This window comes from Diplotaxodon limnothrissa, linkage group LG13 (assembly GCF_057381915.1).
Source record: "Diplotaxodon limnothrissa isolate DT_005_m linkage group LG13, D_limnothrissa_male_GT1.1, whole genome shotgun sequence".
Lineage (NCBI taxonomy): Eukaryota > Metazoa > Chordata > Actinopteri > Cichliformes > Cichlidae > Diplotaxodon > Diplotaxodon limnothrissa.
In genome coordinates, this window is record NC_140608.1 from 1671702 (window position 1) to 1690005 (window position 18304).

The following is an 18304-nucleotide window of genomic DNA, read 5'->3' on the forward strand; positions in this document are numbered from 1 at the left end:
CTGATCATCCTGGTCACACCCAATGAAAATCTTAGCATCTTCAACTCTGCCACCTCCAGCTCAACCTCCTGTCCTTTCTGTTTGTGCCATCATCTCCTAATCGTCATAGCAGGTTTCACTATCACTACCTCTGCTCATTGCAGCTATTAAAAAATAAGTAGAAGAGTATATGACTCAATAAAACCAAATAGAATATGACAGGGCAAAAAAAAAAAAAGATGAAAAATAGTTCAAAATCAAAATAAATGCAATAAACAGAGATAAAAAAAAATATTAAGTAGAAGTATAATTTTCTAGCAGTCAAACCGGGCCTTTAAAAATCTAACAAATTTACTATTTTATTTTGAGCATTTGAACGTATCACATTGTGACGTAGCTTCCGATTCAGCTGTCAGTCGCAGGAGCTTACACTTTCTCACAGATTGTTTCGTTTTTTAAATTTTTTTTTTATCTTGTATTAAAAAAAATAAAGCTGTGATAATGTGAGATTCTACTGCAGCGATGGCATAAAGCCCTTTTAAGGCAACAGCGGTCTAATCTTTTGCGGAAATTTGATTGAATCCAGTCCATTTAAACCAGGTTAGTACAAAAGTAGAGAAACTAACGTGTGATGTGTTTACATTCAGACATCAGCTTCACTTGTTACAGACATCAGTGCCTTCCCTTTTCAGTTTAACATTTCTTGTGGCATACACAGTTTTAGCCCAGTTTGTGTAACTATACATTACCAATACTTAACAAATCAATTACAAACTTAATGCTTCAGCTAAATATACGTTTGCATGTTTCAGGCCAGTCTTGTAAACTTTGTTGAGATGCATTCACTGGCTCAGGAGATCCACGGCTTCGCGAAAGACCGACTGAAGAAACAGTGCACGCGTGTTACCACAGTGACAGGCAAAAAGCTACTGGAGAGGAGGAGTGATGGAGGAGAGGGAGATGTGGAGCTGGTTGAAGAGCTGGAGGATGGAAATGGGTGTGGATTTGTAGAAGATAACAGCCTGGACCTCCAAGTTGGTGTCATCAGACCGTTCCTCCTGCTGGGTAATCTCTGTAGCACCATTCTTACAAATGCTTTTTTTTTTTCAGTGCTAATCCCACCACATGATTGCACTATTCTAGAACCAGATCGATATATCTGTTGGGCATTATTAGCAGTTGACCTATTGGCCTATCACACGTATATATCTGCATATAGATTGTCTGATATGCACCAATATTTTCACAAAACATAACACAGAAATCTCTCATCGCTGTCTGCTGATTACACATAGAGTGTCAGCAGCTTTGCATTTTGAATATTAAAGCATGCAAATCTATTTTAGGAACCCTCAACAGAAAACAGTGAATCTGGGAATATGCATAGGTTCAACAGAAATTGACACAGTATCTGGGTCTAACAAGTAAAGTAGCTGCAGAAGTGTTGTAAACCTGTATTCTTTCTCATGGCTGGCAGGGGGCAAAAATAATTCAAGTTGTCTAGAAGTCTATGGAAAAACAGCCCTACTTCTCACTTTTTCTGTAAGCTCAGTAAACCCTTTCCTGATGGGTTTGTGGTCTCAGTCGCTAGGTTCAAGACTCATTTAACAGAGCATGATGGTCATTTTCTAAATTGTCATCCAGTTTAGCGTAAAATTAGTGATAAAACAGGGTATGTGGCTATCTTGTGATTTGTAAGTCAATATCCTGTCAAGCATAATTGCTCAGTTTTCTCAGTCGATTTCACCTATTGGCTTCTGAGTCTTAAAAGAGTCTAGTGTGGTGCGCCGGTTGAGATCGCTGGAACGAGCAGGCGACCATATGCCACAAGGCTGAGAGCGGATGACCCGGGTTCGAGTCCAACCTGCGGCCCTTTGCCGCATGTCTTCCCCTCTCTCGTCCCTCCACTTTCCTGTCAGTCTTCACTGGCCTTATCAAAGCTAAAGCCTTAAAAAAAATCAAGACAGAATGGCCCTGGTCAGATGGTGGATTCAAACCAGGACCTCCTTGCTGTGAGGCTAACCTGTGTAAAACAACATAGTTAAAGTAAAACCATCACAGGCGCATAGTAAGGGCCTTCAGCTGTGCAAACATTTATATATATATATAAAGCGTTCTTTAGGGCAGCGGGGTTGAATAACTCTGAGTCACATGGCTCTGTTGTAACTGACAAGTTATTGTATGAGCATGCAGCGTCCCTCAGTTTTCACACGTGAACAAACAATTTGAGGAGAATAAGCGGCAGATATTTTCCACGCTTCTCCTTTGTCACGTCTAACACTTGGGAGAAAATAGTCCACTTCAGAAGCATATGCACTTCCGGAAGTACTCTGTGTACTTTACATGAAGAAGCTGCCTGGACAGAGCATGCAGGATGCATGTCACCCACTCTCTAATGGTACATTTACTGGAATATTAGCCATGCTTTTCACACAGTGATACAACTGGACAGCACACAGGCTTTTCATAGCAGGATTCAATATACAGTAAATGGTATAACATGGACAGAAATAAGAAGTTGATGTGATTTTGCCCCAAAACAAGATTTTAAAAAGCTTTTTTTTCCACATGGACATTTTACCTCTACCACCATCTTTACTGTTGCTGAACCTTCCCACAGATTTAAATTCAGGACTCTTATAATGTCTCTGTGCAGATCCAGTTACTGTGGCAATGACTTAACATTATTAATTCCTAATAATGGATAAATCATTGTTGTTAATTTTCAATTTGTCCAAAGATAAATGTTGACTTGCCCGTTTAGCTGGAGGATGCAGCTTTCCACATGTCAGCATGCATCCATCCTGAAGCGTCCTTGAGCTTGACATTGAATTCCCACCCTGCTCTGAGGTGCTGTTCACATCTGTAACTAACGCTGCGCTTTGACCTCACTGCGAGAAACAATCGACGAGAGAGTTTCTCAGCAGGGATCAATAAAATATTACATCTGTCTGGCTCAACAGAGGTGACTCTCTTCCATACAGTGATCCATGCGCTTCAAACATTAAAACCTGTTTTCATTCCCCAAAGTACCTCAGTGGTCACATCAACCTGTTATCACACTGTACAGGATGATAGGGCATGTGTTAATAGTTCTCTGATATTTTTGTAACTGCCTGTGAGAGTATCTCTGTTTTTTTCAGTGCTCTTGTGACAGATTTTCATTGTATATTCTGTAAATAGAGTACAGTACAGCTCTGTCAGGCTGGAGGCGAGTTCCTCTCTGAAGGCTTTGTGCAGACTCCCTCAGTTGTCTTTGGCGTGATGCTGTGATATTGCTAATATTTACAATGTGTTGCTGTCCTCTGGCTACAATCCACTGACAGTTATTATATTTTGACATACACATAGATATCATCCAATTTAAACCAGCTCCTATATCTCCACAATATCAGTTAAAAAAGTAAACAAAAAAAACGTTTTACGGTTTTATATTTCTTGCAGAGTGTCAGGTCATGGAAATGACATTCGTTCCCCCTTTTAGATGCATTTAATATGAAGCTATAGCCAAAGAAGAGTCATAGTATAATAGTATGCCTGGCAACATTCTAAAATTAAAATAAACTACCTACTAAAAGTCTTTCAAAGCGTTCCAACCTACAGGTTTGCGTGTTTTTCATTTAACCCAAATGTCTCTAGTGCTGTAGAAAATTTGTTGAGCTTCTATTTTTAACGTGTAGAAAGGCTGACGGCATCCCCCTGTTTCCAGTCTAGCTATGTGCTGGTGCTTAATATTTTTGATCTTTCAAGCAAATGCAATGTTGAACTGATTTGTGTTTGACTGAAGGTAATAAAACATAGGAAGTATCTCATATGAGCAACTTTGGAATCTTGAAACAGAACATTTTACTTTAAATAATTCAATAAATGCAATTTATTATTCTCATTTTTATTAGTAGTAGTAGTATTACAGCCACTGGCTTAAACTAACATTATTTTCCTTTGACCGTGGCCTTGAACATCTTTTGAAAAGAAACGCCCAAAAAAGTCTTCAAGAAAAATCCCTCACACACATACTGTAGGAGAAATTCCCTTCCTTTATCTGGAGACCTAAAAATGACCGTGTGTAGTGCATCTGATCTATGGAGGCAAAGATTGTTCCTCTTCTAGTTTTTAAGAGACAGGATGGAGATAAAAATATAAAAAATAGCAATCGATTAAGACACATTTTTTCCAAATCTCATTATTTTTAGAATAAAAATGGACTCTTTTTTCCCATTATTGATTCAAATGCATCTACAACAACATCTGCAGGCAAGAGCAGAGAAGTTATTCTCTGTGTGTGTGCGGGGTATTCATTGGGATGATCTGCAGTTTTTTTCATGGTACATGTCGCTTTAAGGGAGGATTCTCCCTCACCAATTAATAACACAGATACAATTTTCACTGATAAGCAGAAACATGTAATAATGATATACAAAAATAACTAAATGGAAATGCAGTGAAAATCAATAGAAGAAGTATCGACTTAATTTAAAGGTTTTGGGGCAAAGTCTGCCAACTAAAAAATGAAAGTGGCAAAACCTCAGTCACACAGGCCTGGAGACCAGTTGGTGACGCTCTGGCACCCTCAGTTGCTACGGGGGAAATGTACAGTGATGAAAGAAAGTATTTCTCTCCTTCCTGACTTCCTTGTTTTTTGTCATATTTGTCACACTAGAATGTTTCAGGCCATTAAACAAATTTTAATATTAGACACTGATAACCCGAGTAAATACAAAATACATTTTTTCAATGATGATTTCATTTATTGCAGGTCTGGGCTCTTTTGTGACCTCCTGGATGAGTTGTGGGTGCGTTCTTGTTGTAATCTTCATAGGCCGACTTCTCCTGGGAAGGTTCACCATCAGTTTTCTCCTTGATGGCTTTGTCACCCGTTCCAGACTGATAGATCACTTTGGTTCTCATCTGTTCTCGAGTTTCTTTAGCCAGTGGCATGTTGTGTTGCTTTGGGTTCACAGACAACTCTCTAGGTCTGCATAAATGAGGCTTTAGCGATTGATTTTGCAGTAGTGGCCAAAAACCAGCTGGCAGATAATCGTGCATTACACATTTTAACCTCGCAACTGGCGGTTTTCAACTTACCTCTAAGGCTATATGACTGGGGCCTAACTTTAATGTGTCTTCATCCCCTGTGCAGTAATTGTTACAACAGAAACAGTAACAACTAAACGCTGTTTTTGAACCCTCTCATGTTGGGGAGCTCTCTCCATTAATTTGATACTCACTTTTATTTTACTTTTGGTTTCTGTGACTCTACCACTTCACCTTATGCCTTCCCTTTTAACAACAGAGCTCGTTTTCTTTTGGCGGATTGTATCCACCGTTACTTTGTTTCCACTTTCCACCATGTCAGCTACGTGGGGAAAACTACAGGAAATAAAAGTGCTTTCCTCTTCTCGGTGAGAGCCAGTCTAATTGTTGACCACATTAATATTCAGTTGGCTATTATACTGTGCAATAATAATAATTTATTATAAGTTAAAAACATGTCTACCTCTGCTTTAATAACACCAGCACATTGAGTCTATTGATTTTTTAATAACATCTGCCACACACCACTAAAAATATGATGGACATCTGTCTACTCTTCTTTAGCAGACTCGCTGAACAAGGTCCCCTGTCAGACTCTTATTTAAAAAGTGCTCTAAAAATCCTGGCATCCTTTCACAGATGTGTCAGTGTAAATCGTCTCCTTCTATACTGATGAGACATATGGGCCGGAGCAGGCTTATTTCCAAACACACGCTCAATCCTTTGGCTTTAGATGTGCATCTCAGCACCATGAGTTTGGCATTACGTAAAAGTGGATTGGCTAATGCAAAGAGTGCAAATGTTGCTACTTTGAAGACAGTAAGCTGAGAATCCACCCTGGAAAGTCTGGAGCAAGTGCTTCCATCATATTCTGCTTCCTGCCCATATGTCTCCCTCACATAATTACCCAGCTCCTGCTACTCAAGACTTCCACTGCTGTCTTCATGAGGAGTTATTTGACAAATGGAAAGAGATCATTGCTCCATTTTAACTGTCTCCCTGCGTGATTTCCTTTCTCAGTTGAAACTGGAGTGCTGTTGCCTTTTTGTTTTTTACTTTATTGCCTGCAAAACAATAAGCATGGTCAAGGATATTGCAGAGACACAAAACAAATACAAAACAAACAAGACTGAATCATTATATCTATACCTGCTTGTGTCCCACAATGTCTGACCAGGGGGTTGCATCAGAAGAGGTGGGAAGGTGGTGGAAAAAATGCCAAAGTAATCATTCTTACCACCTCCATCACGGCTACAAGTAATGATAATAAATCAGTCGGGGTAAGTAGTGTGTTGGTCCCTGCCACTGGCAGAGAGGCAGGGACAGGGCACCGCCTGGAGCTCTAGAATGCCAAGGGCGGCGGAATATCTTTTTTTAATTAAAGATTATCTTTATTAAAATCACCCCTGTGTGATTAACACCATATTTTCCACTTGCTGTCATTTGTGTGGAGATATTTTAATTTATTCTCTCTGATTTTGGTCCTTTTTGAATCAACTTCAGAGCTCCATAGGAAGAGGCTGGCCCAGGGGGTTTGCTCCCTTTCAAAACCAGACCCTGAGGAATGAGCCAGTTTAGTAGGGACAGAATTCTTTCACTGCCTTCACTTCAGCAGGTTTTGTAAGTGTTCCTCATAAAGGCTTCCCTCATATGCTGATTGTCTGATTTGGTTTGCTTTAGAAAGCTAGTTGTGATTTCTTTCTTGCTTTGGTCTTAGTTCACCCTGGAGTAATTTGCTTTCAGTTATTCTCACATCCTTCCTATGCACGTCAGTGGAATGTTCACTGGTTAAAAGAATGACTTGTCCTGGAAAGGGTAAAGCCACTGCCTTGATCACTACCCTTTCCTCCAGCTCTGTGAACATCCTACCTGCCCCTTCTCCTACAGTTCCTCTGACCATGATGAAAAATGTATGCATGACAATTTACAAAACTCAGAAATGGCACTACAAAAATATTCTTTAAATGAATGTGTGTATTTCCTGTGGCATACGCAAAGGAACAAAGAAGCAACACCACCACAAACACAAAGTAGCCCACATGTCACATACATGCATGTGCTATCACCACTGGTAAAGATAGGGCCACTAGTGACGTGTAAACTGACTACATTTACTCAAGTACTTTACAGTACTTGTATTTCCAGGTCATTCTACTTAACAGTTTTTGGATGCAAATACTGTTTTTGTTCTTCATACCATTATTTTCAAGCTTTAAATAATTACTATTTTGCTCATTTTAAACTATAAATCTTCTGCTATACAATTCTCTGTTATTATAGTTGAAAGTTTCAGGCAATATACAGTAATTAATATACATACATAGTAATTAAAATCTTCTCCTACTGCAACATTAAAGTAATATACACATTAATGAATCCATTACCATGATATACAAATAAAGTAATGAAAACAGTCACAGTACATACATTGTATGTGATTGCCAAAACTTTTGTAGTATTCCATTTACTTATGTAAAGTATCTAAATATTTGGTTTCCCAATTAGCAAAATGGGTTTCAATGCTTTTCAATTATCAGCCTTGCTCACTGTGTTATTTTGCATGTAACTCCATATGGATGACTCCACAGCGCTGCTTATAAGCTTAAATATACGCAGCCAGTGATTTCTTGACCGGTGTTCTGTTTCTCACTAAATATTCAAATGTCCCGTGATCCACCCTGACTTGTTCTCAGTCCCTCTCTGTGTTCAGTTGATGAGCATGATCAGTTCCATTTATTTTAGATACAGTAAGGTGATTTAGGTGGGGACAAGTGAGCAGCAGCTATAATAAAGTAACAATTAAAAGGGTTTGTGAGTGGGAGAGTGATAGGGAATATATATATCTGCTAATTTATGTATATGTATATAATAATAATAATAATGATAATGATAGTAATGATAATAATGCAGTTTTCCACCTACACTCTATGCTGCATTATTTCTTTTCAAATTTTGCTGATGAAGGTTTATTGTCATGAAATTGTCTCTTCTCGCAAAAAGAATCATGAACTTCCTTCTCTGCAGTGACAGATAACTCTGAATAGCTACTGTATTTCAGCAGTTTTTAAGCCTAGTCGAGTGTGACTACATACACAAATCATCTGATTCCTATCCCAGATTTTTTCTGTAGCTTTAAGCCGTTTTGCTCTTGGTTTTTGCTGACTGATATCTTCCCCGCTTGGTACTGCGGCTGTTCAAAAAGGGTTTTGTGTCTGCATGTTTTCTTACGAAGTGATATTGTTGCTGATATCCTTCAGCTTTTGCTTTCCCTGCAAAACTTGGCACCGCTTTAAAACATCCTCATATCGATAGGGTCAAAGGTGTCCTTTTCATGAGATAGTTGCTGTTTCCTGGTCTGTTTGATCATCTGTAATCTATTAAATGCCAGGAAATACCTTGCCTTGTTTCCCCACAACCCAAAGTCACTTCTTTAGATCATTCAGTCACAGTGTCTGGCATTGCTTTTAGTTGTGAAAATTCAAGTTTTACTCAAAAAAGCAGCACCCCAGTAAAGAAATATGACCAAATGGTACATTTTACTTCTCAGAGGTGTAAATAAACACAGTGTGCTGAAAATATTTCTATTATTAAATTGGTTTAAGCAGTTTTACGGCTGAGGAATTATCATCATGCTACAGGAAGCTTTATTTAAACACACTTGGTAGGCAGATGTATGCCCCATCTGTCTGCCTTCTTATCGAGTTGTTTCTGTCTTTTCAGGCTCTCAGGATGCAGCCCACGACATTGACACCCTGCAGAGATATAAGGTCAGTGCAGAGGGATCAATAGGGCGGGCATGCCCTTGCTTTGTTGTGATAGCATGTGTAGTGACATGAGATTAGAGGCAGCTATGTAGCTGAGCTTTCCTGCGGGTCAGCAGCAGCCAGCGAATAGCCAGAGGAGCTTCATGACTCATGCAGTGACAGTTTAGCACAGTAGAGGGAGTAAATGATTACAGTAAGTCTCAGCGCTGCTCCTCCACATCAGTGAAATGTGACTAGTCCTTCTCTGCAGTGGCTGCTCCCAGGCATGGGCATATTGCTGCCTGTGCACTCTCAGGATGATGAATTGGAGAGATTACGAATACCTTCACTTCCTGTTTCTAGGATGAAACCTTGGCTGTCTAAATTCAGGTTTTCTTAGATAGCTATTAAACTCAGGAGATTTGACAGCCTGCCCAAAGGCACTTTCTAAAAACCTGCTCTTACCAGTAGAACAATGCCTTTAAACACTGCAGTGGAGTATTTTGTTGGTAAATCTCACATTGAGACTGGCAGAATGTCAGATCTACTCACTGTAAAACGGACATATTATAGATATGATGCTACAGAGAGTAGAACGTCCATTTCCCAACCCAGCAAGAATATACTGGATAGCAGATTTGGTTAAAAAGTGAAAGGTGAAGAGTAGTCTTATTTTTAGAACTCCTATGGACAATCATGAAACAACCTACAGATTCCTACTTTTAGCCAGGAGGCAGCTTTGCAAACCATCCATTACCCAGTTAGAACCCCAAGTCACACGTTGATGTATATAAATGACAGAAGCGTGTTTTGTCAAACTATTGCCATCCTTCAATAGTTTGTCTGTCTGTACTAGATGCTGGGTTGATCAAATATCAATAAAACTAAAGACACACTCTAAAAATGTCATATTTTGATGTAATGTGTTTTTAAAGGCCTAGTTGCTCCAGGCAGGTTTAGCCAAAGAAAACAGCACCCAGTAGACATCTGGTGCTTGGTTGGTTTCCTGTAGTCATGGTTTTGATAGTGATCAACTCTCTGGTTGTCTGGCTTATTGCAGGCACATTTTCTACTGCTTGAAGTCTAACTGCGTTTGCCTTCCTATTCACTTTTCCATCTACAAAAAACTCCCACGTGGATGTCAAAAGCCAGACATTTAGCATGCAGACATAATTCTATTATTTATCATCATTGTGCCGTATGTCATTTTCTTTATTTTGAAAATCCACTGTAGGCAGCAACTACATTAACTGTGGTTTGTCAAAAGTGCATTTTATCCACCAAGGAATATCTGTAATAATGAAAAAATTATTGTTATCTAATCGGAACATACAGGGATATTTTAAAAGCTCAATCAATTAACAAGGTAAAAATGTTTCTTTTTACCTTGTGTGGCAAGACTCAAAACTTCTCTAAAACGAGGCTCACTTTCACTTTTAGCCAACATTACTTAAATAGGAGGAATAAGTACATCTGTTGGGACTATTTACAGCTACAGATTTATATATATTAAGTGTGAAAGTATTTACTGTAGCAGCAGGACAGAAAATAAACCACACTGTGTGTGTTTGATATGTTTTTAATACTTTTTAGGCAATAATATAGCTCTCTGGCATACTGGAATGAGATTTATCAGACTTTGATACACACACAATACTTCCGAGAAGGATCATTTCACTGTTGATTTTGGCCTTTAATGGGATTTGTTGTCAATAATAAAAAATATAGTGTAACGCCTAACTTGTCTCTTAACGCGGAAGAGGATGTTAGATGATACAAGTAGTCTAAAAGCAGAGCACATTAGTGCGACGCTGAGATGTAACGGAGGAGAGAATTTAGCCCTCTGAGGTAAGCTAAATTTAAGTGAGAGTAGACAGATACTGCAAAATGAATTGGAGCCATCTGTCTTCTTCCCTGCCTACACTCGCTCCCTCTTGCTTTCCTCACCCTTTCCTCTCCATCTCTCTCCCCTTTCCTTCTTTCTCCCTGTGCCTCTGCCCTCTCTCAGTCACATTCAGCTTGTGTCATGTCATCAATATGGCCGACAGAATATCTCTCTTACTCTTCCGTCAAGGCAAAAAGAGCTTTTAAAGCAAGTCAATGCTCAGGGGTCATTTGCTCAAGGAGTTTCATGTCTCTGCACCCACTCCCTCTTCCCCATGTCCCCTCTGTCAGGTATCTCATGTGCTAAATGTTGCATATGGAGTCGATAACCTGTTCCCAGATAAGATGGTCTATAAGACGCTCCAGATCCTGGACCTCCCAGAAACCGAGATCACTTCCTACTTCGAGGAGTGCAGGTCCTTCATAGATCAGACTCGGGAACAGGTACGTACACACAGTTAGAATAAAGTCATCCACTTCTATACGTGGATGGCAGTTATGGCGGCAGAGTTCTGCAGAGATGATGTTCTTTGCAGGCCAACCCTGGCATTGCTTTGGCTCAACTGACTATCCATAAACTTATGATTATTACAGAAATAAGCCCTATGGGATGTAAAGTTTTTGACACTTACACTTTGTGTTCAGCAAGATGAACTCCACAAATTTCTCCAATATCTTTTTGAAGCATAAAATGCAATCGCAAGACATGAAAGACTGATGTTAGGCTAAAAGGCGTGACATTAATGCATTTAATGTCACGCTTTTAATAACTTTAAATGTCTGCAGCCTTTATTATCCACAAACTTTATATCAGACATCTAACCAAAAATCCCTTTTAAGAAAACTTAAGAAAGCTGTTGTTTTTTATCAATACGTATGTGCATTTTCTTTCATGTGAATTTATAACTTTAATCTAGATCTAAAATCTGAGTTATTCTGGGAATATTACCCCTACTCCCCTTGCCCCTTAATTCTTTATTTTCTTTACCATAAGTGGGCCAAGGCGGGAGGGCTGGTGAATGTCAACAGGATCACAGATACCTGTGTATCCGCAGAGTGGTCACAGTGCCCACCCATGCTTCTCGTTGTCCATCACCAACGATGCCTGCAGTGAACACAAGAGCATCAGAACTGGGCCATGGAATAAATGACGTTGGGCTAATTTTCTTCCCAGAGACTAAAAAAAGCAAGCAATATTTAAACCAGCTTTTCCCAAACATGCTACTTTTATTTTGACAGCTTACATTATTTTACTTCCTCACACAAACAAAATGGTTTCTAATGATGATGTTAATAGTCAATTGTGTATCCTTTTTTGCTTCAATGAGTGTTGCACATCCTCAGCTTTCCCTACCCATTTTTCTTTGGCCAATATCTCAAGCTTCTTCAGATTTGATGGTCTTCTGGCATGGACATTGGTCTTCAGTTTACCTCAACTATTTTCAGTGGGATACAAGTCAGGACTTTGTCAGTAGGATTCACCTTGGAGTTCACCAGGTGCATGTTTTGGGTAGATAATGTTGATTTCTGATTAAATTATTCCTAAATTGTGAAAAAACAACTTGGAAGATGAAGGCTGATGAACCAGACCCAATTTTTCTGCAGACTGCTTGAAGCTTCCTTTACAAATCTCCACATCTTCTTCTTTCTTTATGTTTTCTTCCATCTTGATGAGATTCCCAGTTCCGGATGCACTGAAGCATCCCCACAGCATAATACTTCCACCACCATATTTCACTGTGGGGACAGTGTTACTAGGGTCTTAAGCCTCTTCCTTCTTTCTCCAAACATAAGAGCTCTAGTTTCGTCTCATCGGACTAAAGGGCGCGCTTCCAGTGAGCATAATCTTTCTCCGGGTTATCGTTAACATATTTCAGTCTGGCTTGAAGTGCAGAAGTGGAGTTTTGTTGGTCTGCTGCCTTGCAGTCTATTCCTGTGAAGGGTTCTAGTGATTGTCTTCTCTGTGACTACAATCCCTGATTTGCCTAAGTCATTCACTAGTCTTGGCAGTTGTTCTGGGGTCTTTAGACACATCTTTCACCAGTTTTCATTCTAGAGTCTTTGAAATATTTTGCTTCCTACCTCTGTCAGGCTTGTTCTGTACTTTGTGGCTGTCTTTGAATTTCGTGATGATACTTCTCACTCCTGTTTTTGGCACTTGGAAATGCTGTGATAACTTTGTATATCCATCTCCTCCTTTGTGAGCATCAATAATTCTTTTTCTCAAGTCTAAGCTGATTTCTTTTGTTTTTGGCAAGGTGCTTTCTCAAGTGACAACTCAAACCCTTGCTGAAGTTTTTATACTGCGAGTACAATGAAAGTTTTAACTTGATTTTAAAAGCTTTGAGCATTACAAAGTTCACATCATTGCACAGCAGTGGTTTGTTCTATGGCTCAATAAAAAGGTCAGTTTATCAGGGGGGTAATAATATTCACCCTGGTATTTTTTGTTGTTGTAATTGTGTGAAAATAAAACTGATGTTTTCCAAGAACAATTAAAAAAAAAAAATTAGTATGCTTAGAAATGCTGAATTGAAAATGCTCTGTTAAATTTTTTTGACAAGAACTTTAAATTTCATGTTACAGGACATCTTACCCACAATCAATTCCTGCTCATTAAAATAGCACAGTTCATTCGCACGTGCCTCAATGATGCAGCAGTTGGTCGTCTATAGTTAGTACAAAACACTGCAGCAAAGCTCTTCACAAACCCATCGAACACATTACTCCAGTCCTCGCAGAATTACCCTGGCTTCCCATTCCTACAGAATCCAATTTAGGATTTTATTGATTGCTTTTAAACCACTACATGGTATGGCTCCACTTAATATCTCAGAACTCTTAACCCCCTGTTTCTGCGCCCGAACCCTTCGGATCAGAGAATCAATGGCTGCCACTGATTCCACGGTCCAGGCTTAAAATGAAGGGGATCCACATTGTTGCTGTTTTAGTTGCACCGCTGTTGAACGAGCTTCCTCTTATTATTAGATCAGGTAATAAATAAGATTTATTATTTTAGCTTCTGTATTATCAAGTAGACGATCAGTCCGTGTGTGTTACCGCCTGCCTGGACACTGGTGTCTATGTACACCCCTTTTGCGACTCTTGTGGCCTCTCTGAGCTTGATAATGCAACTGTTCTGCAAAACTAAATTCCAAATGATTTCAGGAACATGACAAAGCACCCATGGTGTCGACTTGGCTTTGCTATTTCCCAGGCCTCAAACCCCACCTTGCAACCTAGAGGAATTAAAGGATCTGCTGCTAATGTCTCAGTGCCTGACAGCTTCAGACGTCTGTGGAGTTCATGCCTTAACAGGTCAGAGCTGATTTGGCAGGCAGAGGGAACGATGCACAGTATTAAGCAGGTGGTTTTAATGTTGTGGCTGATTGGTACATATAAACGACAAACTTGTCAGCTTTTATGGTTTTGCCAGATTAAATGAAAATGAAAAACAACACCAACATAAAAAAAAGAAAATCTGATCTATTTAAAAACTCCTGCATCTACCTTCCCTGAGGAGATTCATGCAGCCTGAAAATGCCTTCTTTCATATCTGCTGGCTAATTTAACATGTCAGTGTGCGCACACAGCTATTCTGCTGCCTCACTGTGATGCATTTACACACATCTACAGGAGGCAGTTATCTGCAACTCAGCACAAAGGTGAGGTAGCAGGCCTGATTACCTTTTAAAAGCTTATGCTGGGGTCATCTAATGTAGTCTGCAAAGTAACATTTTGTGTGCTTTAACTCAATTTTCTCCTCAGTGATTTTACATGTTGTATGAAATACTTTTGAAGGGATTATTTGGCACGGACTTGCATCTCTTTCTGCTTGTGTGTGTGTGTGTGTGTGTGTGTGTGTGTGTGTGTGTGTGTGTGTGTGTGTGTGTGTGTGTGTATTGACCGTAAGCAGAACATAATGTGATGTGAGCGCTGATATGAAAACACTCAACTGGAGCGCAATGAAATAACAGCAAAACAAGAAACACTGACAAAACCAAATTAAGTCTCTGTGTTTGCTGTGATGGATTATGTAGCTCAGGCAATTTTCAGTCTGCAGAAGTTTTCTGTAGTTTTCTTTTGTAAAGAAGGAAAACAAGACCTAATATGTAACAATGCTGACTGAAGACACCAGCACAGATATTATAAGGGCAGATCAACCATTCTGAAAGATGGAAACTTATAAAAGAGAGGTCTTATACAGCACAATACAGATATTGTTCTGTGTGCACTTCAATAAATTGTGTTTTTCCCAGTGGAACTGCTGGATATTGTTATATTTAAAAAAAAAAAGAAAAAAGAAAGCACTCTGATAGCATGCCACTTGCAGCAAGATCATTTAAATATCCTCTCCTTCCTGGGTACTGATGGACAGTAAAAATCAAAACTGCACTCACACGTTCAGTTCCACTTAATTTCAGCCTGGAAAGAGACTTCATTGTGCGACGGGAGATTTCGCTGTGAATAAAAGAGACAAAAAAGTGTCAATACACTGAGCTTCAGAAGTGAGCCGTGGGCCTGCACGCAAGATGTGGCTAGACTTTTAAAAAATATTTCCAGCAAGGCACTTTAGGCAGTAAAATAATTACATCAACATTAATATGTATCACAGTGCAAATTTTTGACACATTCTCACACAGTCCCAGATGCAGATTTGCTCTCTCTCAACTCGCTCTACATCATCCGTCTAATGCTCCTTCAGGAATATTAAGAAATCAGAAAATAACAAAATACAAAATACAGTGAAATTTATCTTTAAGCTTTAATAAATAGCATAAAAACATATTTATTCACCTTTACTCACGACCGGTATGTGGCCACATAAAAAGCTCACTTTGTGCGCTAACATTAAGAGAAATCGTCGTATGAAAATCTTTTGTGAATCAAAGTTTTATTTATACCATTCAAATTCTTTTTAAAATTTTGTTTTAGTTGACAGATTTCTTCTTTAGAGACAAAGTGATCTTTGTGAACTTAGAGTCACCCTTGTACTTCAGTGTAATGCTTTTACTTAACTCTGTTTTACTGAAGTGGGGAGTAGAAACCTCAGCCATACGGTCATGTGAAAAAGAAAGCATGTCTAAGAAAGCATATCTTTCATTTCTAAGGTTTCACATGTCAGGACATAATAAAAAATAATTAGATCCTTTGCAGAAGAATGATCTTGTTCATTGTGGAATAATGGACGTAAAATTCTTTGGAAATGGCCTTAAAGCCCTTCCCAGATTGATGGGCAGCAACAGTTGCTTCTTTAACATCATTGCCGATGTCTGTCCTCCTTTGCATCATGTTAACACACACACGAGAATGCTGCAGATGAAACGTGCATTTATAGAGGTGGTCACACTTTCTGATCATCAGTTCATCAGGTGCATCTGATTACCAGCAGCTGACGGCTATTCACCCTTTTAATTCCCAGGGAAGCTTAAAACCAAAGTGTACACCTCTACCCAATTGAAATGCTGTGACGGGACAAAGAACAAAATTGTTCCACAAAAAGTCCTAGAGAAAACAAATGGTGCTAAAGATGGTCTTAGTTTTTCACACACTCCTGCATTTTGGCATCTGCATTGATTTTTGTTAAATGAATACAGTTTAAAATACTAAGTCTTGTTGTTCATATGAGATTGTTTGCCGCTGTCAGCAGGAGCTGACTGTGTCTTGAGTGAATAGTGGGACCCAATTGCAGACACGGAAGGAGACGGAACTGCGTTTCAAATAAAAGACGAGCCGTTTATTCAGGCTGATTAAACATGAGTACAAAAATAAAGCAAAAAGCGAACAGGGGCGAAAACTAAAGTAAAACCTAAACTGGGGAAATTAAACTGTGGTAACTATAATTCAACTATAATAACTATGACAACAGATATGAACATGATTCTGACCAGGAACGTGCGAGAAACTGTGATGAGGAAAAAAACAAAACAAAACACAAGGACACAACCTGAGCAGAATCATGAAGTACATGGAACTTGATGTGACGTGATGGGAGCAAACACAGACAACCTGACAAACACTGAATGAAAACACACACACTAAATACACACAGGAGGTGTTAAGGGGAAGTGGAAACACATGAGGAAACAGCTGACACAAATTAACATAACAACGTCACAGGGATAGAGTAAAACTAAACACATTGAACAAAGAAACACAAGACTTTCAAAATAAAACAGGAAACATGGAGAGACTTAGATATGACAACACAGGCTTGACAACATGAGACATGCGGACAAGAAACACATGACATATTGACACAGAAGACAAGAGTAGACTGGAAACCTAAACTAGAATAAGACTAAGAAGAATAAGAAATCAAAAATACAAAATAAACTGAAAATGCTCGGTCACAGACCCAGCACCTGACGTTGTTTCTACTTTTAAGACTTGCTAAGGAACAGATAATTGTTTTGAATAACTGTGTACTAGTTTTCATGGTTTTTAAATGCCTTAAAGCCTCAAACTGATCTTGTAAATGGCTAAATGGTTGTTTGAAACTGACCAATTTTATGTTTAGAGTGTTATATATTTTCTTTAGTAATTTTAATTTACCATGAGGACAGGTTGTGATTGAAGTCGAGATGTGAAATCCTGACTTTTCTTAATGTTTACTGTGTCTGTTTTTGGTCTTACAGTCACATTCTCTTTCCACAGGGCGGTGTGGTGCTGGTCCACTGTAATGCTGGCGTGTCCCGCTCTTCCTCCATCGTGATTGGGTATCTGATGCTGAGGGAGGAGCTTTCATTTGATGATGCATACAGCCAGGTTAAGCTGGCGAGGCCATCGATTCGCCCAAACCCCGGCTTTTATCAGCAGTTACAGAAATACAAATCCTAAGGGTCTAAAAGTCTGTTTTTTGCTTTTAAAACTGTGTGACAAAATCAAAATTATAACTGGAGCACTAATGGGAAGTCTTTGCCCTGTGATAACATCACAAACATTTTTATGTGGGAACTATTTTCTTTCTACTCAATTACACTCGCCAACCATTTCACTTTCCAGGAGATAGTTTTCAGCTACTTCTAATGACGCTCATGCTTGTGACAGGGTGACGGGTGTCCTACTGTGTTGAGCAGCACTGTTAGCTAGCTGCATGCTTGTTTAGGTTGGCAGATGTAGAAAGCAAAAACAAGATAGTTCCTTTATAAAATGACATGGCCTGCCTAACCAGGCCAATATTTCTGGAACGAGACATCGCCTCTGAGTGTTTTAAGTCTTCATTAAAACACCATATGGCAACTGCCATTTAATTCCATTATAGTAAGAAACAGCAGACATTTCTGTAGTCAGTATCTCCCAAACTGTTTGACTCACACTAAAACAGTCTAAAAAGACAAATATGTCTACAGGGCAGAGGAAGAACATGAGCATTTGATTTTACATGCGGCTCCCCTTGAAACATTGCAGTTTTGATTTTTATGTAAATGAATCTGCCGATAAGTAATAAACATTTGCATGCCTAGTGCTAGTAAGTGTGTTATTTTTAAACTTCAGCATTGTCTCTTTGTAATACAGTTGAAAAAATATGGTTAAAGCTCTACTGGGAAATTGACTTACTATTTGATTTGTTAATGTTAGACACAGCTATTTGCTTTGCAGTATAGATTGTCTTCTAATTAAAGACGCACCGGTTTTCCTGAGGTACTACTTGATACCTTTCT

General features: G+C 39.1%; 1 protein-coding gene across 1 annotated transcript; it reads left to right on the plus strand.

The window, feature by feature from the left end:
* The first annotated feature begins 399 nt into the window (after positions 1 to 399).
* Positions 400 to 18096, plus strand: LOC146619655 (dual specificity protein phosphatase 19-like). The gene is made up of 5 exons (XM_085369611.1): positions 400 to 579; positions 792 to 1044; positions 8734 to 8780; positions 10932 to 11084; positions 17298 to 18096. Exons 2-5 carry the CDS (start codon positions 816 to 818, stop codon positions 17478 to 17480), a joined length of 612 nt encoding a protein of 203 aa, XP_085225737.1. The 5' UTR covers positions 400 to 579; positions 792 to 815; the 3' UTR covers positions 17481 to 18096.
* Positions 18097 to 18304: the final 208 nt, after the last annotated feature.

Excerpts from the sequence above, each read along its gene's own strand:
- LOC146619655 (XM_085369611.1), top strand. The coding sequence starts at position 816 with ATGCATTCACTGGCTCAGGAGATCCACGGCTTCGCGAAAGACCGACTG. Across the intron at positions 1,045-8,733 it reads CAGACCGTTCCTCCTGCTGG|GCTCTCAGGATGCAGCCCAC; the intron begins GTAATCTCTGTA and ends CTGTCTTTTCAG. Across the intron at positions 11,085-17,297 it reads TAGATCAGACTCGGGAACAG|GGCGGTGTGGTGCTGGTCCA; the intron begins GTACGTACACAC and ends CTCTTTCCACAG.